Genomic DNA, 21,858 nt, shown 5'->3' with positions numbered 1-21,858 from the left:
CGATGCTGATAAAGGTTATGGAGAACTCTTAAGCAAGGAAGGGGAAGGACATTTCAATTCATATAGGGTCATCAGGCAGTTTTATGGAGATGATGGTGATGTATGAGTAAGACGGGGTGAGAGACAAGCCAGGTGACATCTGGAGAATGAGCCTTCCAGGTTGAGAGAGCAGCAGGCATACAGGCAGGTGTGGCACTGAGCTGGCACATTTGAGGAGAGGCGAGGAGGTGAGTGTTCAGCAGTGAAGGGAAGAGTTGTGATGGGGGTCAGAGAAGTAATGAGTGAGATGGATCTTAGCTCTTATAGGGACTTGTAGACAATGTGTTGACTCTGGGCTTTTGTTAAGCGATGTGGGGAGTCGCTGGAGGGTTCTGAGCAGAGGGAAATGATTTGGTTTTCATTGCAACAGGCTAACGTGTTGAGAATAGTCTCTAGGAGTGAAGGGAAGACATGGGATGTCTGGTTTGATCTGCAGCAGTAATCCAGGTGAGAGATGGCAGTGGCATGGAGTAGTGTTGAGGTGGCAAAAAGTATTAAGATTCTGTATATATTTTGAAAGAGTTCACAAGGTTGGTTGACACATTGGACATGGGTGAAAAGGCTGATTGGAGTTACCATTAACCAGGATGACAAAGACTGAAGTTTATCAGGCATTGAATGAAAGATCAGGAGTGTTTGGTTTTAGCAATGATAGATGCAAAATATTTACTGGACATTCAAGTAGTGCTATCAGTCAGCCTTAAAAGTAGGTGGCATCAAGAGTCAGGAGAGAGGTCTGGTCGAGGTGTTGGTTTGAGAGTCATCAGCAGTTTAGAATGCTGTTTAAAGCCAAGAGGTGGATAAGATTGCCAGGGGAGGGATTTAGATAGACAAGGGAAGAGATGCATGCTGGGTACTCCCGGGCATTCTATCTTAGGAGGTCAGGGCAATGTCAGGGAGGCAGCCAAAATGCTGAGAAGAAGTAGTCAGGGTGGTACTAAAGGGGGAAATCAGAGTCCTGGGGCCCACTGAGAAGGCCTTTCAACTAGAGGAAGTGATAGCCATGGCACATGACTGAAGGACAAGAGAGATTGAGATGGGAAGATGGATTAGCCATGGAGTTGACTGGAGACCATGTTGGGCATCCTGGAGGAGTGGTAGGGAGTGAGAGCCTTATGGGAATGGGATTCGAGAGAAAATTGGAAGGCAAGAAGTAGAGTGATAGGCAAGGCAATTGGAAGGCAAGAAGTATGTGATAAATGCTATTTAGATCTCAGCCAATGGAGTTAACCCCACCAAGATTAATGTCCAGGTTCAAATCCTTAGTTCAAGGGACTCTTCTTTGATATGAGAGAGGTTTTTGTACACAGAGTAGAAAGGCAAGATTTCCTTGCATATCTTTCTTTTTGGCCCCTCCGCCCTTCCTGAAGAGCTTGCAGCGTTCTTCCTTCAGCTCTTTCTTCTCTCCGTGTCATGTTCTCTTCCTTACTCATACACACACATACTCTTTCTCTCTGTTCTCTCACATGCAAATACAAATGTGTTCTTCATGGAGAAATGTTACCACCTGTGGTTTTTTGTGTGTGTTTTATTTAAAACACCAACTAGTAGTGGATTCAATCCCTGGTTCAGGAACTTCCACATGCCAAAGGCATGGCCAGAAAACAGAAAAAAGAAAAAGAAGCCAGTTTGGCCTAAGCCATTTGGAGTTCCCTGGTGGCTCAGTGGGTTAAAGGTTCAACATTGTCACTGCTATGGCATGGATTTGTATGCCACAGATGCAGTCAATAAATAAATAAGTATACAAATAAAATAAAAAATTTAAAATTCCAGAGATGCAGAGCCTCTTGAACTCTGTAATAAGAATGTGTGATTTGGGGAGTTTCCCTCGTGGCTCAGCAGTTAACAAATCTGACTAGCATCCATGAGGACACAGGTTCCATCCCTGGCCTTGCTCAGTGGATTAAGGATCTGGCATTGCCACGAGCTGTGGTGTAGGTTGCAGGTGCAGCTCCGATTCTGTGTTGCTGTGGCTGCTTTGTAGTCCAGCAGCTACAGCTCTGATTCAACCCCTGGCCTGGGAATCTCCATATGTCATGAGTATGGCCCTAAAAAGCAAAAAAAAAAGTGTGATTTTGGTATAAACTTCATGAGGACCAATGAGGGTTAGTATGCTCCCCCAGATTCCCCAGATTTGTGTCAAATCCAGTTGGCTAATAGTTGGCAATCAAACTTTTCTCTTTCGTGATCAAGGAAAAAATCATTAATCAGACTGGATACGGAGCTAGATGGATATGAAGAAGAGAAAAAACACTTGCAAGAAATGGTTAATTCTCTTCCACCATTCGAGGATGGCAGAGAGAAAGCTCTGAGTCAGCAGTGCCAAGACACAGCTTTCTTGTGGGAGAATACAAAATCTTCAGTCACTGAATGGTAAGGAAGAAAGGTCCTCCCAAATCTGACAAGTTGTCTGTGGTCTCATTAACTTTTTGAATTTGTGTGTTGAAAATAAATTCCCCTGGACCTGAAGGAGGGGCCAGCTTGAGCGTTTCCTCCTGGAGTCTGTCAGGCCAATGTCTGGGGCAAGGCCTAGAATCCTGGATGATGGACAAGTGAATATAAGAGGTTATCTAAGAGGATGACAAATACACAGTGTATTTACAATTATTATCTCCCCATCTATTTAGTTTTCTGTTGCTTCTGTAATCAGTTACCACGAATGCAGTAGCTTAAACATCAGCACAAATTTATCCCATGGTCTAGAGGTTGGAAATGCTGAAATAAACCTTCTTCCAGTTCCAGGAGAGAATCCATTTCCTTGCCTTTTCTGTCTTCTAGAAGGAGGTCACCTACTGCAGACCTTGGCTTGTGCCCTCTTCTTCCATCTTTAAGGCCACCTGTGTAGTATCTTCAAAGCCCAGTCTCTCTCTCTTCTCTCTCTAACCTCTGCTTCTGTTATCACATCTCCTCTGACTCAGACTCTCCTACCTCCCTCCTACAAGGGCTGTGTGATTCTATTGTGCCCATTCAGATAATGCAGAGGAATGGCCCTTATAACTTAATCACATCTTGAAAGTCCCTTCTGTTATGTAATTAATACACTCACAGGATCCAGGGATTAGGACATGGACATCTTTGGGAGTTGGGGATGTTGTTCTACCACACACTGCTCTGCTTGAATGGCAGATGTGGCCAGTCGGTTACTGCCGTCTTTCCTGCAGAGCCTGGACAAGGCACAAAAGTTTTCTTAACTATGCGGCAGCCATTACCTGTCAGTCCTGGTTGGTGATTCTTCCAGTGTCCATCTGTACCTTCTCCCTTTACCGTCCACCTGGGGTGGGAGTGGCACAGAGGACTGCCCCCTGCAGACCCTAGCACCCGAGCCAAAGGTTCCAGCTGGGTTAGGAAGTGGGAAGTAGTAGGATGAGATGAGGGATTGAGAAGAGAGAGAAGTCAGGGTGTTATGTTCTTTCCTTTTCAGCAAGTGGTTCTGGCAGGTCCTGTTGGCACCCTCTTTGGCTCAGGAACATTCCCTCTTTCCCCTTGAGGCCAGGTGGTGCACCAGTGGTTGGAAGTGTTGCTCCTGGGTGGGCTAAGGGTCTGTGCTCTCTGGTGGTTTCCCTTAACTTTGCTGACTATCTGTGGTTCTTTCACCACGGAAGTCCATCTGAGCATACCTCCTGCTTCCTAGTGGAACCTGTGTGTACAGTAGTCCAGATGAAGCCTGTTTATTTGACCTAGTCTCTCTTTCCATTTTACAGAGGAAAGAACTGAGGTCCAGGGAGCCTAAAGTAACTTATCTCAAGTCACATGACTAATTCATGCCCAGCCATAACTAGAAACCAGGGGTCCTAACTGCCCTATTATCTGTGCTACTTTCCTTTTTTAAAAAGGGCTAAATCTAGAGAGAGTTGAAATAGAAATAATTGAATCATATTGAATTAATGTTGAAAAGTCTCCAAGAATAAAGCTTAAAGAAGCACTGTTTTCCATGTCTTTCAGTTAGTGATGAAAGTGAGGCACTGATTCCTAAGGTTATTCATCCTTTGTTTCTTTCTAGAGCTTACATCTGGTATCTTTTTAATATTGCCCTGGTAAAAATAGTCATCCAGTGATTATTTATACCATCCATTTAGCAGATAAATATATATGCCATTATTCTCAGGTTAAATTGGCAAAACAGTATTATCAACCATGACAAAAGGAAAAAATCCTTCTGTAACTCACTAGTCATTATTGTAGGATATTTAACAAAGAGAAAGAATGGTTTAGTCATTTTCAGACATTTAGCTGTTCTACTTTTTTTTTTTTTCTCTGTAGCCTTGACCAATGCGAAAGAGTTTTGGAGCTCTTAAAACAGTATCAGAATTTAAAAAGTGTCTTGACAACTTTGATTCAAAAAGAGGAGACTGTCATCTCCCTCCAGGCTTCCTACATGGGAAAGGAGAACCTAAAGAAAAGGATAGTGGAGGTGAGTCCAAATTCCATCAGTGGCCTTGCTGGCGAGCCCAACATAGAGAGGATGTTATAAATGGAGTCATTTTTGAAACTTGGTTCGGCAGAAGTTACTGTTGACGCTGTTTTACTAGATACCTAAGAACTGGTTGAATTTATCACTGAGGCTTGATTAAAAAAACAACAACAAAAAAAACAGTCCCCACATTGATGCCGGGTTGCTTGAAAACTCAGATGACAGTGAGCATCTTCGGGTTTTGGAAGTGGTGGTGCAGTTCCATTAAAATCTGGGGTCATTCTTGCTGCTCCCTCTGTAAGGATGGAACGGTCTCTGCTCTGACGTTCCACCCGAAAAGAACCCAGAGACTTTGCTGCAGGCTCGAGAGGAAGAAGGTCCTAGGAAAATCCCCTCTTTGTTGGTGGATAAAGGAAAAAGTATGTTTTTATTCATTCATTCATAGTCTCGCTGGTCACTTCATAACCTAAGAAGAATAACACTTTTGGACACTAGATGTCATTATTTTCTATGATTTTACGTGGTCATCAACCTGAGTGGCAGAAGAAGGGGTTAGAAAAGAATATGTGATGCTAAGTGACTGTACACCAGAAGGTTGCTTTTCCTCTAGGTTTTATGAGTGCTCTGAGCTAAAATGCTGTCAAAATATCAGAGGCATGTATGAGATATCCATTTAATATACTTAGTTGTTAGGAAGCAATTTTATTGAAGTTACCAATTGCGAGAGCAACATCAGTGAAACTTATATACAGTCCTACCTTGTTTTATTGTGCTTTGCTTTCTTGTGTTTTTTTACAAACTGAAGGTTTGTGGTAACCCTTTTTTGAGCAAGTCTGTTGGTACCATTTTTCCAGTAGCATTTTCTCACTTCATATCTTTATGTCACAGATGGGAACTCCTCTTTTTTCATTTCAGATGCTATTCAAGATGTCCATTTAAATCTGATCAAAGACTTTTTTTTTTAATAACAAATTTTTTTTTTGTCTTTTTGCTATTTATTGGGCTGCTCCCGCAGCATATGGAGTTTCCCAGGCTAGGGGTCGAATCGGAGCTGTAGCTGCCGGCCTATGCCAGAGCCACAGCAACGCTGGATCCAAGCCACGTCTGCAACCTACACCACAGCTCACGGCAACGCCGGATCGTTAACCCACTGAGCAAAGGCAGGGACTGAACCCGCAATCTCATGGTTCCTAGTCAGATTCGTTAACCACTGCACCACAACGGGAACTCCACTTTTTTTTTAAGAATAGTTAATTTACAGTGTAGTGCTAATTTCTCCTATACAGCATAGTGACCCAGTCATGTGTGTGTGTGTGTGTGTGTGTGTGTGTGTACATATATATTCTTTTTCTCAGATTATCTTCCACCATGTTCTATCCCAGGAGATTGAATATAGTTTCCCGTGTTGTGCAGCAGGACCTCATTGCCTATCCATCCCAAATGTAATAGTTCACATCTACCAACAAAAATATTTTAGAAATTTATAAAATAACTAATTACATTTAAACAATGTATAAATGTCCAGGCTTTTCTTGTGTTGAGAATCTTGTATCTAATATGGTATCACTGTTTATTTCTGTACTGTCTTCAGAAATAATCCATTTCTCTTGTATGTATTGTCATGATGCTTTGCACCAGTGGCTGAAATCTGATACCACTGAGAACTTTTGTCCTTCAAAACCATAGAAACCTGGATGTTTATCTAGGATATGGTGCCAAATGTCCACTCTCTTTAATGAAAGGCAGAGTGCAAAAGTAAGCCTAGGAGGCTAGAATGTCAGGGGACTATTAAAGTTTGGGAAATGTCAGAGGGGATCTGATTTCCTTTATTTTACCCCTTTTATTCATTTTAAAACAAAACCTGCAATTCCTGTCAATGTTAAAATATCCTTTCCTGCTCTTTCTTTTCTCTTCACCCAGTGGTAGCATGTGTCAATATAGGAACAAATTCTTTGAATGTAGTGCAAATTAGGATACATATGTGTGTATGTGTGTATGTGTTCATGTGTGTGTGTGTGTTTAATTAAATTAAGTAAGCATTTATTACACCCAACACAAAGAGTCCTGAACTAGGAGAAAAAAACACCTGAGTCTGCATCTCAGCTCTGCCCGTGTATCAGTCAGCTTCCAGTTAAGAGACAGAAAGCACTCCAGTTATTTTTTTTCCTTTTAAAACACTGAAGTAATTTTAATTTTTAAATTAAACTTTTAATTTTGAAATAATTGTAGGTTCATATGCAATGGTAAGACATAATACAGAGAGATCCTGTTTACCCTTTATTGTTTTCCCAAAGGTAAAATTGCATAAAACTGTAGTGCCATATTACAGTCAGATTACTGACAGTCACATAATCAAGAGAAAGAACATTTCCACCACCACAGGACCCCTTTGCTAGCATTTTATAGACCTACCACTTCCTTCCTGTTACCACCTGCCCACAACCACTAAGATGGTCTCCATTTCTGTAATTTTGTCATTTCAGAAATCTTATATGAATGAAATCATATAGTGCATAACCTTTGGGATGGGCTGTTTTCAGTCAGTGTGATTCTCTGGAGATTCATTCAGGTTTTTGTGTGCATCTCTAGTTTGTTCCTTTTTCTTGCTGCATAGGGTTCCACAGTATATGGATGTACCACTGTTTAATTGTCACCACCAAATATCTGAGTTGTTTCTAGTTTTCGGCTGTTAGGAATAAAGTTGCTATAAACATTTGTATAGGTTTGTGTGTGTGTGTGTGTGTGTGTGTGTGTGTGTGTGTGTGTGTATCGGTTTTTATTTCTCAGGGAAAAATAAATGTCCCGGAGTACAGTTGCTGGGTTGTATGTTGATTCTGCATTTCATTTTTAAAGAAATGGCTAAACTGTTTTCTGGAGTGGCTATTCCCTTTTACATTCCCACCAGCAATGTATGAGTGATCCAGTTTCTTCTCATCCTTGCCAGCAATAGCTATTACTTCTACCTTTTATTTCAGTCACTCTGATAGGTATGTCATGGAATCACTTTGTGATTTTAATTGGCATTTTCCTAACTGCTAATAGTGTTGATTGTTATTTCTTGTGCTTATTTGCCATCTGTATTTCATCTTTGGTGAAATATCCCATCTCTTTTACCCATTTTCTAAATAGATTATTTTTTTCACCATAGAGAATTCTCTGTGTATTCTGCACACTGGTTATTTGTCAGATACGTGGTTTGCACATATTTTCTACCAAACTCTACCTTGTCTTTTCATCTCCTTAAAAAAAAAGGTCTTTTGTAGATAACAAGTTTTAGATTTTGATAAAGTCCAGTTTATCAATTTTATCTTTCATGAATTGTACTCTTGGTGTCAAAGGTCTAAGAACTCTTTGCCTAGCACAAGATCCTGAAGATTTTCTTCTATTTTTTTTCCTAAAAGTTTTATTGTGTTATAGTTAACATTTAAGTCCATCATCCATTTAGAGTTGTATAAGGTGTAAGATTTAGGTCAAGGTTCACGTTTTTGTCTGTAAATATGCATTTGTTCCAGTACCATAAGTTGAAAAGTCTGTCTTTCCTTCTTGGGGTTGCTGTATCATCTTTGTCAAAAATCAATTGGGTGTATTTGTCTGGGTTCACTTTGATCTATTGATCTGTGTGTCTGTTCCTCTGCCAACTGATATAATCTTTATTACTGTACCTATATAAGTTTTAAAATCAAGTAGACTGATTCTTCCCATTTTATTCTTTTTTTTTTATAATTTTTTAATTTTCCCACTGTACAGCAAGGGGGTCAGGTTATCCTTACATGTATACATTACAATTACATTTTCCCCCACCCTTTGTTCTGTTGCAACATGAGTATCTAGACAAAGTTCTCAATGCTATTCAGCAGGATCTCCTTGTAAATCTATTCTAAGTTGTGTCTGATAAGCCCAAGCTCCCGATCCCTCCCACTCCCTCCCCCTCCCATCAGGCAGCCACAAGTCTCTTCTCCAAGTCCATGAGTTTCTTTTCTGAGGAGATGTTCATTTGTGCTGGATATTAGATTCCAGTTATAAGTGATATCATATGGTATTTGTCTTTGTCTTTCTGGCTCATTTCACTCAGTATGAGATTCTCTAGCTCCATCCATGTTGCTGCAAATGGCATGATGTCATTCTTTTTTATGGCTGAGTAGTAGTCCATTGTGTATATATACCACATCTTCCGAATCCAATCATCTGTCGATGGACATTTGGGTTGTTTCCATGTCCTGGCTATTGTGAATAGTGCTGCAATGAACATGCGGGTGCACGTGTCTCTTTTAAGTCGAGTTTTGTCCGGATAGATGCCCAAGAGTGGGATTGCGGGGTCATATGGAAGTTCTATGTATAGATTTCTAAGGTCTCTCCAAACTGTTCTCCATAGTGGCTGTACCAGTTTACATTCCCACCAACAGTGCAGGAGGGTTCCCTTTTCTCCACAGCCCCTCCAGCACTTGTTATTTGTGGATTTATGAATGATGGCCATTGTGACTGGTGTGAGGTGGTATCTCATGGTAGTTTTGATTTGCCTTTCTCTTATAATCAGCGATGTTGAGCATTTTTTCATGTGTTTGTTGGCCATCTGTATATCTTCTTTGGAGAAATGTCTATTCAGGTCTTTTGCCCATTTTTCCATTGATTGATTGGCTTTTTTGCTGTTGGGTTGTATCAGTTGTTTATATATTCTAGAGATTAAGCCCTTGTCGGTTGCATCATTTGAAACTATTTTCTCCCATTCTGAAAGTTGTCTTTTTGTTTTCTTTTGGGTTTCCTTTGCTGTGCAAAAGCTTTTCAGTTTGATGAGGTCCCATGGGTTTATTTTTGCTCTGATTTCTATTGCTTTGGGAGACTGACCTGAGAAACTATTCATGATGTTGATGTCAGAGAGTGTTTTGCCTATGTTTTCTTCTAGGAGGTTTTTTTTTTTTTTTTTTGGCTTTTTGCTATTTCTTGGGCTGCTCCCAAGGCATATGGAGGTTCCCAGGCTAGGGGTCGAATCAGAGCTGTGGCCACTGGCCTACGCCAGAGCCACAGCAATGCAGGATCCAAGCCGCATCTGCAACCTACACCACAGCTCACGGCAACGCCGGATCGTTAACCCACTGAGCAAGGGCAGGGACCGAACCTGCAACCTCATGGTTCCTAGTCGGATTCGTTAACCACTGCGCCACGACGGGAACTCCTCTTCTAGGAGTTTGATGGTGTCCTGTCGTATATTTAAGTCTTTCAGCCATTTTGAGTTTATTTTTGTGCATGGTGTGAGGGTGTGTTCTAGTTTTATTGCTTTGCGTGCAGCTGTCCAGGTTTCCCAGCAATGCTTGCTGAATAGACTTTCTTTTCCCCATTTGATGTTCTTGCCTCCCTTGTCAAAGATTAATTGACCATAGGTGTCAGGGTTTCTTTCCGGGTTCTCTATTCTGTTCCATTGGTCTGTCTGTCTGTTTTGATACCAGTACCACACTGTTTTGATGACTGTGGCTTTGTAGTATTTCTTGAAGTCTGGGAGAGTGATGCCTCCTGCTTGGTTTTTGTTTCTCAGGATTGCTTTGGCGATTCTGGGTCTTTTGTGGTTCCATATAAATGTTTGGATTGTTTGTTCTAGTTCTGTGAAAAATGTCATGGGTCATTTGATAGGGATTGCATTGAATCTGTAGATTGCTTTGGGTAGTATGGCCATTTTTACAATATTGATCTTCCCAATCCAGGAACATGGAATATTTTTCCATTTCTTTACATCTTCTTTGATTTCTTGGATGAAAGTTTTATAGTTCTCGGCATATAGGTCCTTTACCTCCTTGGTCAGGTGTATTCCGAGGTATTTGATTTTATTCTTTTTCAAATGTTTTAACTATTATGGCTCCTTTGGTGTTCTATATAAATTTTAGAATAATCTTGTCTATCTCTCAAAAAATATTGCTAGGATTTTATAATAATTGCATCGAACTTGTATATCAATTTTGGGTGAATTGATGTTCTTCTATGTTGAATCTTTTTCTTTTGCTTTTTTTTAGGGCCACACCTGCAGCATATAGAGGTTTCCATGCTAGGGGTCGAATCAGAGCTTTAGCCGCCAGCCTGTGCCACAGCCACAGCAACATAGGATCTGAGCCATGTCTGAGACCTACACCGCAGCTCATGGCAATGCCAGATCCTTAACCCACTGAGCGAGGCCAAGGATCGAACCTGCAACCTCATGGTTCCTAGTTGGATTTGTTTCTTCTGTGCCACAAGAATGCCTATGTGAAATCTTCTGATCCATGAACTTATTATGTCTCTGCATTTATTTAGATCTTATTTGATTTCTTTAATTGGCATTTTGTAGTTTTCAGTATACAAATCCTGTGCATGTTTTGTTAGATTTATACCTAAGTATTCAGTTTTTCAAATAATTGTGAATGGTATTATATTTAAATTTTTAGGAGTTCCTTGGTGGCCCAGTGGGTTAAAGATCCGGTGTTATTGCCATGGCTAAGGTCTGATCCCTGGCCCAGGAATTTCTGCATGTTGTGGGTGCAGCCAAGAAAATTTACTGTCCATGTAGTCACTCTTAGTATAGAGAAATGTAGTCAACTTTTGTGTGTTTGTCTTGTATCCTGTGACCTTATACATCAGTTCTACGGGTGTTTTTGTAGATTCCTTGGGATCTCTGACTTAGATAATCATGTTGTCTGCAAATCAGGGCAATTTCATGGCACCCGAGGTAGAGGCTCCTGGTTACTGCTGGTTGGGAGTGAGCATTCTGTCTCCCCACCAGGCCTCCACTGACACCTCCTGTCTCCTCCTTCAAGATCCCTATGGAACCTCCCCTTTCATCGTGTTGGCAGGGTGTGGGGGGTTGCTCGTTATTAGGTTGTGCTATTTCTCCTTCTTCGGCTGAAGAGAGCAGACTTTCCTTGGGGCTTTTTGGGGTCTGTGTCTCTGGATACTGCCAGGTTCTAGCTTCTCCAGCACACAATCTGGGGCAGCCAAGGGAAAAAGAAAATGCAGGGAACTCACTGCCAGGCTGTCTTCAGGAGTGATGACCAAAGCGGTTCTCCCTCCTCGAACGCCCCACTTTTCAGTCTCCTTAAGTTTGTTTTGTATATGATGTCTGGGGTTCTTAGTTGTACTTAGTGGGAAGAAAAGAGAAAATTATGTCTGTTGCCTGTTCCCAGAAATGGAAGAGTCCCCCGTAAGTGTATACTTTTTACTCTTTTGTCCATGAAAACTCACTATTTTCAAATTTTGTATAGTGAGTAAAAATGCTTATGTAAGATTAGTAAATTAAGGGGAAACATTAAGACTGCATTATTCAACACTCAAATTTTATTTTGTAGTTTAAGATCATTGGCCTTTTGATAAAGTAGTGTTTTACCTTCCATGATAGAAATGATGTTGGAGTTAGACTCATGGAAGATTAAACTAGAAATAATATTGAAGATATTTCAGGAGTTCCCGTCATGGTGCAGTGGTTAACGAATCTTACTAGGAACCATGAAGTTGCGGGTTCGATCCCTGGCCTCACTCAGTGGGTTATGGATCTGGCATTGCTGTGAACTGTGGTGTAGGTCACAGACACGGCTCGGATCCTATGTTGCTATGGCTCTGGCGTAGGCCGGCGGCTATAGCTCCGATTCGACCCCTAGCCTGGGACCCTCCATATGCCGCGGGTGCGGCCCTAGAAAAAGGCAAAAAGACAAATAAATAAATAAATAAATAAATAAATAAAAGAAGTTTGTATTTTGGATTATTATTAAACTGGGTGCTTAGGGTTGTAAAAACTTTTCACTGAGGAAGCGAGACAGTAGATCTTATCAGTTTGTCTGTGTCAATATGTCAAAACATGTTTCACATCCTTTTTACAGATTGAAGTTGTCAAAGAAGAATTTAATGAACATTTAGAGGTTGTAGACAAGATTAACCAGATCTGCAAAAATTTACAATTTCATCTAAATAAAATGAGAACCTTTGAAGAGCCTCCTTTTGAGAAAGAGGCTAATATTATTGTGGATAGATGGCTTGATGTAAGTGATATTTTGATTGACTAGAAAGTCTATTTTATAACAATTAAATTGATCCTTTCTTTTGTACCGTTAATATTTTTATCTAATTACAAAATTCAAAAGTGCTCATTTTAAAAATGTTTAGGAGTTCCTGCTATGGCACAAGGTGCTAAGAGTCTGACTGTAGCAGCTCAGGGTGCTGTGGAGGCTCAGGTTCAATCCTCACCCAGTGCAGTGGGTTAAAGGATCCACTGCTGCTGTAGCTGCAGCACAGATTCACTCCCTGGCCCGGGAGCTTCCATATGCCATGGGTGCAGCCATTAAATAAATGTTCAAATAATATAAAGTTTGTGACTTAAGCTTTAACTTTACCAGAGTTAAGTAACACATGGGTCTCTATGCTTTCAGATACACAAGTGCATGTTCAACTTACTTAAACTAAACTAGTTAATATATTACTCATCCATGGAAGATATTCAACTTTATTTAATCCATTTTTGGTTGAGTAGCAATGATACTTTTATGAATTACAGATTAAGAATTTGTGCTATATTTGGATCAGGGTTTTTAAAAGCATCTTTCACTTATTGTGGTTTAGAAATTAGGAAGACTCTTGCTTTCAGTTGCATATCAGCTGCAGCAAATCAGCTAAGGTTTTTTTTTTTTGTAGAAGTACTATGATACATTAAAGCAAATTTTTTGTTGATGAGTAAAGCAAACCATTTAGCAATTAAAGATAATCTAAGGCTTTAAAGTTGTGTTTGACTGAAACAGTGGTTCTTATTCTTTTCACCACTAAATGTGTTATTTTTATTTTTTAATTATGGTAGATAAATGAAAAGACAGAAGACTACTATGAAAACCTTGGTCGAGCTCTAGCTTTATGGGACAAACTTTTTGACTTAAAAAATGGTATTGATGAATGGAGTGAAAAGGTCCTTCAAAAAATTGAATTACATCAATTGGCTGAAGAGGAAAGAGAAAAGCTGAAGGTAATTAACAGAGATGAACTATTTGCTCTTTTTTTATACAGTTGACATTTTAATATCAAGTCTGTTTTCTTGAAGAGGGGTAGGGAAATCACAGAGGAAGCTTGTATTTCTTTCATTATCCCTTGAGTGAGACCTGGACTCCGTTGTTCCTTTGTGACTCCAGGAAGATGTTAGCAGGTATTATTAATCTGGGGTTCACAGACACCCCACATGACACAGACAGTGGATAAAATGACCTTACATGGGAAAAATCGCATTCCATCTTTACTTCCATATCTAACTAAAATGTTAGTATTTGTTTCAACCATGGATACAGTCAACAAACATAGTAGGACGAACAGTGTATGTGACACCTTTATCAAAAAAATTGTAGATATTTTATTTTATTCTATTTTTTTTGTCTTTTTGCTATTTTTTGGGCCGCTCCTGCAGCATATGGAGGTTCCCAGGCTAGGGGTCGAATTGGAACTGTAGCCACCGGCCTACGCCAGAGCCATAGCAACATAGGATCCGAGCCGCGTCTGCAACCTACACCACAGCTCACGGCAACGCTGGATCCATAACCCACTGAGCAAGGGCAGTGATCGACCCGCAACCTCATGGTTCCTAGTCAGATTCGTTAACCACTGCGCCACGACGGGAATTCCTGTAGATATTTTAAAATCATTATCTGGTTATTGTAACTATTCCCTTTATCACTGCTTTTTAGTATTTAGTGGTCCACTGCTAGATCTTGTTATTTAAGGTGTAGTAGGGAAACACATATATTACAGTATAAATTATTTTTAGTACTTTGATAACTGTTGCCTAATACAATTATTTTCCTTTGTAATCCTATATAATTTATGTTTTAAGATATTATTATGCAAAGGGTCCAAAGACTGCCAGCAGAGTTTTAAGATTAAGAGCTCCTAGTGGGGAGTTCCCATCGTGGCTCAGTGGTGAACGAACCCGACTGGTATCCATGAGGATGAGGGTTTGATCCCTGGCCTTGCTCAGTGGCTTAAGGATCCGGCGTTGCCATGAGCTTTGGTGTAGGTGGTGGACACAGATCTGTTCCCTGAGTTGCTGTGGCTCTGTCGTGGGCCGGCAGCTACAGCTCCAATTCAGCAACCCCTAGCTTGGGAGCCTCCATATGCTGCGGGCACGGCCCTAAAATGCAAAAAAAAAAAAAAAAAAAGGCTAGTTTTAAAAACAGTAATCTCAGGTTTTGCCACTTAGAAAGAATTAAGGTTATCTCTTTTAACTGTGAATTATTTCTGTGGCTTGTTTGTTTGGATATTGGTTTGAACTATATAAAATCACTAACTTTGTAGGTCAAAAAACAGTCAAATCTTGGCAATTATTTGTGGTTCAATGTAATATAAATGTGTATGTATGCATGATGGCTTTATAGTTTGCCAGGCCTAATGCTTCAAATCTCATTTTTTCCCTCTAATTTTGGCCAGTCTATTCACTTTTAAATTCACACACCCATTTTTATACTTTCGGAAAATGTTTTCAGAATGTGTGGAGATTTATGAGTTTCCTGGGTATAGCAGGACAATTGTGAAGTAAAATTATGATTTTCTAAGTGGAATGAATTATCACTAAGAATCCCTTAAATTTGTCTTGAGATACTGATTGTTTAAAAATTTGGGGAGTTCCCATCGTGGCGCAGTGGTTAACGAATCTGACTAGGAACCATGAGGTTGTGGGTTCAGTCTCTGCCCTTGCTCAGTGGGTTGATGATCCGGCGTTGCTGTGAGCTGTGGTGTAGGTTGCAGAGGCGGCTCGGATCCCGAGTTGCTGTGGCTCTGGCGTAGGCCGGTGGCTACAGCTCTGATTCGACCCCTAGCCTGGGAACCTCCATATGCCACGGGAGTGGCCCAAGAAATATCAAAAAGACAAAAAAAAATTTGAAGTTAAAGATTGTAAGCCCTAGCCTGTGGGCCACATTCTGCCAACATGGGGTACGTGTGTGGGGGTGGGGGGTCGGGGGGTGTTGGCCTTGTGTGTACGGTTTCTACGTACATGTCTATGAGATGTAATGTCTTTAGGCAGACACCACATTCTGTTGCGGCACAAGCCTAGCCTTTCTCTCTTGTCTTATAGGTAGAGTGTTTCATTCAGTTTTAGCATTTGCCAGACCCAGGAAGATACTTAGTTTTGTGACTCCCAGAACTCTGTCAAAAAGACAAATGATTAGGGGAAATTCAAAGGCTTTTTCAGCTTCTGTGTATTTTCTATAGCAGTTATGGGTACAAGAAAATAAGGTACAAAATAAAAAGATATTTTTCATTAACATTGTGTGTTTTAGGAAGAGTTACTTGTCCATGAACAAAAACCTTCAGAATTTTCTAAAAGACTGGCTAAAATACAGTTTCTGCTTCAAAGCAGTGAAATACCTCTTGAATTACAGGTAAGAATATTTTTATTTAAAAGTTGCAATTAGGAGTTCCCTGGTGGCTAATCCTCAGCAGCTTAAGGATCTAGTGTTGCCCCTGCTGTGGCTTTGGTTAGGTCCCTGGCTCAGGTTCAGTCCCTGGCCCAGGAACTTCCTCATGCCATGGGCACAGCCAAAAAGATTACAATAAATAAAGTTGCAATTAAAGATTCTCTGTAGCCGCTGAAGTAGTGTTTATAAACCAGAATTCTAAATCTTAAATCTAAAATAACAATAGCATCATTACTTAATTCACCTTTATTCATTTCCTATATTATGTCCAACCAAATTTTTAGTAGTCAGTATAGTTTATTATATTTGTTCTGTTTTAGGATGGATAATATTTTTTTCATTCTTTTATTCTCACGTCACTTAATTCTCAGGACTCTTGTGTGGAGGGGAGTTTTTACTGTGCTTCCATGTTAAGTAACAAGGGTTTCCGCATAAGTGTCCTGGGCATAGGAAGGAGCTTATGGCTCATGTGATTCCAAGTTTATTAATTGTTAGACAAAGAAACAGGGAGATTGCCCCAAGTGTGATTTTCTTCTATGAAAGAGATTTGTTAGACTTTTATTGAAATCAAAGTGCAAAGTGCCCTGAATATGAGCTCTGGAGTCAGACTTTCTGGGTGAGGGCTGGGCTCTGCTGCCTACCAACTTTGTGATCTTGAGCAAGTTACTTATTCTTCTTAAGCCTGTGTTTCGTACATAAAGTGCTTACCTCAATGCTGTGTATGTAATAAGCACATAATTAAAGAGTTCCCTTGGTGGCTCAGTGGTAATGAATCTGACTAGTATCCATAATGACGCGGCATCGATCTCTGGCCTCGATCAGTGGGTTAAGGATCCAGTGTTGCTGTGGCTGTGGTGTAGGCCGGCTGCTGCAGCTCCAATTTGACCTCTAGCCTGGGAATTTCAGTATGCCATGGGTGCGACCCCAAAAAGACCAGATAAATAAATAAATTAAAAAGGCTGCCTATTTTTTTCCTATATGTTTTAATATATTTTCAAATGAGCTCCATGAGCTAGCACCTCAACTGGTGTCCTAGATAAAACTTGTTTTGGGGGAAGGATTCAGCTAGACTCTTAGGAAAAAAAATCAGTGTCAATTTCGCTTTTTTCATGTTACTTTTTCTAAATGCAACATTTGAATTTTATCAGTGATGCAGAACAAGGAAGAATCAGAAAGAGAGAAGAATTTATTTCACATTGAAATGAAGCCAAGTTCCAACTCCTTCTCCAGCAGTGCAGTTGTATTAAAATCTACTTAAATCAGGTCTATTCTAGTGCCTTACGTGTTTTATGATTTCAGGTCATGGAGTCCTCCATTTTGAGCACGATAGAGCAGGTGAAAATGCGTTTAATGGGAGAATCCAGCTGCTGTGCCCTTGGTGGCAGCACAGCTGAGCTGAGGGAGGATCTTGACCAAGCCAAGACCCAAATTGGAATGACCGAGTCCCTCTTAAATGCCTTGTCTCCTTCCGACAGCTTGGAGATCTTTACTAAACTCGAGGTATTTCCCCGCTGCGTCTCTTCCCTGTTCAGATTTGTTTTCACACTTGTTTCTGATGGTCTTATCCTCTTGAAGTTAACAAAACTAATTATTTTAAAAATAGTTGGTAGGAAAAAATGAAAGTCTAGGGGAAAAAACTCAGAAAAACGATTTGTGTATGTTTAATAGTTTGAATTGCTCTGTGGAAAGTCATTATTTTATATAAATGGCATTGCATGATACATTTATTGGCTAAGAGAAAGTCCATCCACCCAATAAAAAGATCATCTGAGAGTTACTGTTGTAGCACAATGGGTCAAGGGCTCAGACTACAATGGCTCAAGTTGCTGCAGAGTTGTGGGTTCCAGCATAGGTTGCAGCTGCGGCTCAGATCCCACCCTTGGCCCTGGGACTTCCATGTGCCACAAATGTGACCATAACAATAAAAAAAAGAGCATCTAGATTTTTAACTAAACAATATATGCCTAATATGCCTTGTGTAAATCGAGCTCATTTTAAGACTTAGTGGTTGTTTGTTTATTTATTTAGGAGATTCAACAGCAAATTCGACAGCAGAAGCACAGTATGATATTACTTGAGAGTCAAATAGGTTGTCTGACTCCTGAACTTTCTGAATTAAAAAAGCAATACGAAAGCGTCAGTGACTTATTTAATACCAAAAAGAGTGTTTTGCAAGATCACTTTTCTAAGTTACTAAATGGTGAGTGCGATATTTCTCTTTCTGTGTTTCTGGGAATCTTGAGGTATGAATAAGTGCTATGAGCACAATGGCTAATTAATCTATGCTTCCCTTAGAGATGGTTGCGCAGACTCTATTTAAGGAAATAATACTCAGATAAATATTTTGGGAGCAAACACTCACTAAGCTATGCCTGTCATAAATAACATCTCTTGTTCTCAAGTCCCAAATCTTTATTTCATGAAGGAGTGTCACCAGGGTCCAAGCGCTGGACCTGGTTACTGTAGTCAGTGAGTCTGGGGACAAGGCCTGTGAGCAGGCTGCTCCTGCAAGTGTCTTTGCATACCCTCTATGCTTGGAAAGGAGGTTTGATATAGAAAATATGCCACGATTATTATGAAGGCTTCATTAACCCTCAAAATTAGGTTTTAGTTTATTATCACTTTACAGTTATTTGTACCTACAGTATGGGAAGCAAGTTTCAAAATCTCTTTAACTATAAGAATGTGCGAAGTCTGTCTTAATAGATACAGTGTCCTTTTCTTTTTCCTGCAGATCAGTGCAAGAACTTTAATGACTGGTTTGGCAACATTAAAATGAGCCTAAAGGAGTGCTTTGAATCATCAGAAACAAAAAAGAGTGTGGAACAAAAGCTGCAAAAACTTTCTGTAAGAAGACGTGTATAAATTTCAATCAAAATCCATCAAAATTAAAATCCTGGAGATAGACCTGTATATAAGTAAATAGGATAATAGTTTGGCTTTAATAATTTCCCTACATATAAATAATGTTTCCCCTCAACCTGGCCTTTCCGCCAAATCTTTTGAAACTCTGTGTTTACTGGGTAAGTGTGCAAGCGACTTAAATAGGTTCTGTTTTCACAACTGTTCTAAGATGCTGTTTAACTTAATGCTCGCTGGTAGATTCAGTTGTGTTAAAACCATATTAGATAAAAATAAAGGCGTTACCTAATTTGGACTTTGAATTCCCTTTGTTTCCTGTAAGAGAGCACTTGACTTGTTATGAAATCTTTTCCCAGCCATATTTCTTTCAAAAATTGCAGTTGGACTTTAATACACTGCTGATGGGAGTTGAGTGGAAGGTAACCTGAAATGAGGCAGGGTCCCTGGGGGCCTTTAAAATACCTATGGCGCCCCCAGTCCTTACTCACTTTAGGGTAGATGATCAAGTACTTTAGGCTTTGATAAGCTCAAGCTTATCAATAGCATTAAATATTCCCAGTTTAATTCCTTGCTTTGATGATACCATTCTTTATCGACATAATTACTTTTTTTCTTTTTTTTTAGTTCATAGTTGCAATTATTTTTCCTTTAAATTTTACCATTTAAAATTGCATGGGGAGTTCCTGTTGTGGCGCAGCGGAAACGAATCTGACTAGGAACCATGAGGTTGCAGGTTTGATCCCTGGCCTTCCTCAGGGGTTAAGGATCCAGCGTTGCTGTGAGCTGTGGTGTAGATCGCAGATGCGGCTCAGATCTGGTGTTGCTATGGCTCTGGCATAGGCCAGCAGCTACAGCTCTGATTAGACCCCTCACCTGGAAACCTCCATATACCGCAGGTGCAGCCCTAAAAAGACCAAAAATAAATAAATAAAATGAAATAAAATAAAATTAAATTAAAATTGCATGGGTCTCAGCAACTGAAACTCAAACCTTGAAACACAAACATTGAAATAAAATTCTGATTTGGACAAAGTTGAATAGAGAATAGACTGTTTAGTTTTACATGTTGATTGCCTGGAAGGAGCAAGTATTTAGGAGAAGCTGAACTGAGCCAGAATAAGAAAAGACAGCTTTCCTGGTTTTATTCCCACTGACCCACTCATTGTTTTGCTTGATGTGATTCCTGGAAAGTCAAATGCAAATGCAGATGTAGACATAAACACACACACACACACACACACACACACACACACACACACACACACACATCATAAATCATCTTTGAATCTTTGGCCCTATCTCCATAGCTCTTCTTTTATGTAAGATATTATGACGGCGGCATGTCTGTGTACCGTCTTGGTGAATTGTCACTGGAGTGGCAGGGACCACCAAACTTAGACTTGCCTGTAGGAGATAATTGACTTTTTGTCTTTCTTAAGGATTTCTCGACTCTTGAAGGAAGGGGCAGTGAAATACAGCAGGTAATAACTGTACTGGATCATGTGAAGAAGCATCTCCCTAAAGCGTATGTTAAGAAGCTTAACAGTTGGATCGTTAGTCAAGAAATTGAATTAGAAAAAATGGAGTCCATATGCCAGGCACGAGCAAAGGAGCTTGATGATTGCTTGCAGCAGCTCCTAAGGTAGGAAATAAAGGTGATGTCGGGAATAACATGCTTGCTAATGATGTCTTCACGTGTACTCTGCCTCAGTACAGCCAGCAGTGGGATACATAGTAATACAAATTTCAAAAATAAAACATGTACTTCATATCCAAAGTTTGGCTCTAGGAATGTGGAAGTTTGGAGAACTCTTTGAATTGTGACAAAGGAGAGAGTCCAAAAATTTTTTCTTTTTTTAATTTCATGATTCTTATTTTTTTCCATTATAGCTGGTTTATAGTGTTCTGTAAATTTCTCCTGTACAGCAAAGTGACCCAGTCCTGCACACACACACACACATATATATATATATTCTTTTTCTCACATTATCCTACATCATGTTCCATCCCAAGTGACTGTAGTTCCCTGTGCTGTACAGCAGGATCGCATCAAAAATAGTTTCTGTTTTGTTTCCTGTTCTTTATGATATATATGTATGGCTCCTTAGAATTCCACTATAATGAAGGTTATTACATTATTTAGATTTTAATGTTATAAATTAAACTTTCTCTAAAGAATAACCAAAAAAAGCAGTAAAAAAAACCTGGTCGCCTCACAAGATTTGTGTCAGCCTTCTCTTCAGATAAACGCTTTTTGCTGATTTTATATTCTAATGTGTGTGGTGTTCTTTTAGACTTCAGGAGGACCACAGAAACCTGAGTAAGTGGTTGGCTAATCAAGAAGAGAAATGGAAAGAAATGGAAGGATCAAGAGAGAAAACTGAGCTACTTTGCCAAACTCTTGCTAGAAAGAGGTATAGCTGATCTTGCTTGAAATATGTTTCTTGGGAGTATGATTTCACAAGTGGTATCTTGGCTCCTATAAACTTTCAATGCTATTTGGAATTTACAGGGAACAATTTGAAACTATAGCCCAGCTGAATGACTCAGTGAAGGAATATGGGCTTACTGAGGAAGAAGAGATCGTAATGGAATCAACACGTTTGATTGATAGATACCAGACATTATTGAGACAATTACGTGAAATTGATGAAGAGGATAAGTTACCTCCTGCCAAAGACCAGCTGTTTGATGATCTTGCACATGATGTGATTCATTGGATAACAGGGATTAAAGAGTCCCTTATGGTTTTGAATTCATCTGAAGGCAAAATGCCTCTTGAGGAAAGAATCCAAAAAATAAAGGTATGACTGTGGGAACAAAATTTCAGAGGTTGGAGCGAACTCTTAATTTTGAAAAGATTTAGAGGAAAAGTGCAAACGTGTCTTAAATAGCACTGTGGATTGGGTGAAGAAATTCCAATGATTGAGCTTAAAAAAGAGAAAGGCTGTAACGGGTCTAAAATTATTTTAGTGCATATAGAAGAGAGAAAGCATATCCAGTTTTGTGAGGGTAATATCTACTGATTGTCCGTCCTCACTGAGTGCCGAGAGATGGGAATAGAGACGATTACTTAGAGCTGCGGCAGGTGCAAGTTTGCTCGGATGTCAGAAGAATGTGTGTCAGTGCCTCAGAGGCAATGGCAAT

The 21,858-nt window shown here is 39.9% G+C and overlaps 1 protein-coding gene across 4 annotated transcripts in view; it reads left to right on the top strand.

The window, feature by feature from the left end:
• The window catches only part of SYNE2 (spectrin repeat containing nuclear envelope protein 2), a 356,033-nt gene that overhangs the window by 146,693 nt on the left and 187,482 nt on the right, over nucleotides 1-21,858 (top strand). For all 4 annotated transcript variants that reach the window (XM_047767512.1, XM_047767510.1, XM_047767513.1 and 1 more), the window contains exons 31-41: nucleotides 2,233-2,412; nucleotides 4,300-4,450; nucleotides 12,283-12,441; nucleotides 13,251-13,412; nucleotides 15,712-15,813; nucleotides 17,149-17,349; nucleotides 17,878-18,049; nucleotides 18,584-18,696; nucleotides 20,151-20,353; nucleotides 21,006-21,125; nucleotides 21,224-21,515. In XM_047767512.1, the coding sequence (XP_047623468.1) occupies nucleotides 2,233-2,412; nucleotides 4,300-4,450; nucleotides 12,283-12,441; nucleotides 13,251-13,412; nucleotides 15,712-15,813; nucleotides 17,149-17,349; nucleotides 17,878-18,049; nucleotides 18,584-18,696; nucleotides 20,151-20,353; nucleotides 21,006-21,125; nucleotides 21,224-21,515 (1,855 nt within the window). The remainder of the gene's footprint in view (nucleotides 1-2,232; nucleotides 2,413-4,299; nucleotides 4,451-12,282; nucleotides 12,442-13,250; nucleotides 13,413-15,711; nucleotides 15,814-17,148; nucleotides 17,350-17,877; nucleotides 18,050-18,583; nucleotides 18,697-20,150; nucleotides 20,354-21,005; nucleotides 21,126-21,223; nucleotides 21,516-21,858) is intronic.

This window comes from Phacochoerus africanus, chromosome 2 (assembly GCF_016906955.1).
Source record: "Phacochoerus africanus isolate WHEZ1 chromosome 2, ROS_Pafr_v1, whole genome shotgun sequence".
In the NCBI taxonomy this organism is placed as follows: Eukaryota; Metazoa; Chordata; class Mammalia; order Artiodactyla; family Suidae; genus Phacochoerus; species Phacochoerus africanus.
Note: the sequence above shows the minus strand (reverse complement) of the source record. Positions and strands in the feature narration are given on the sequence as shown.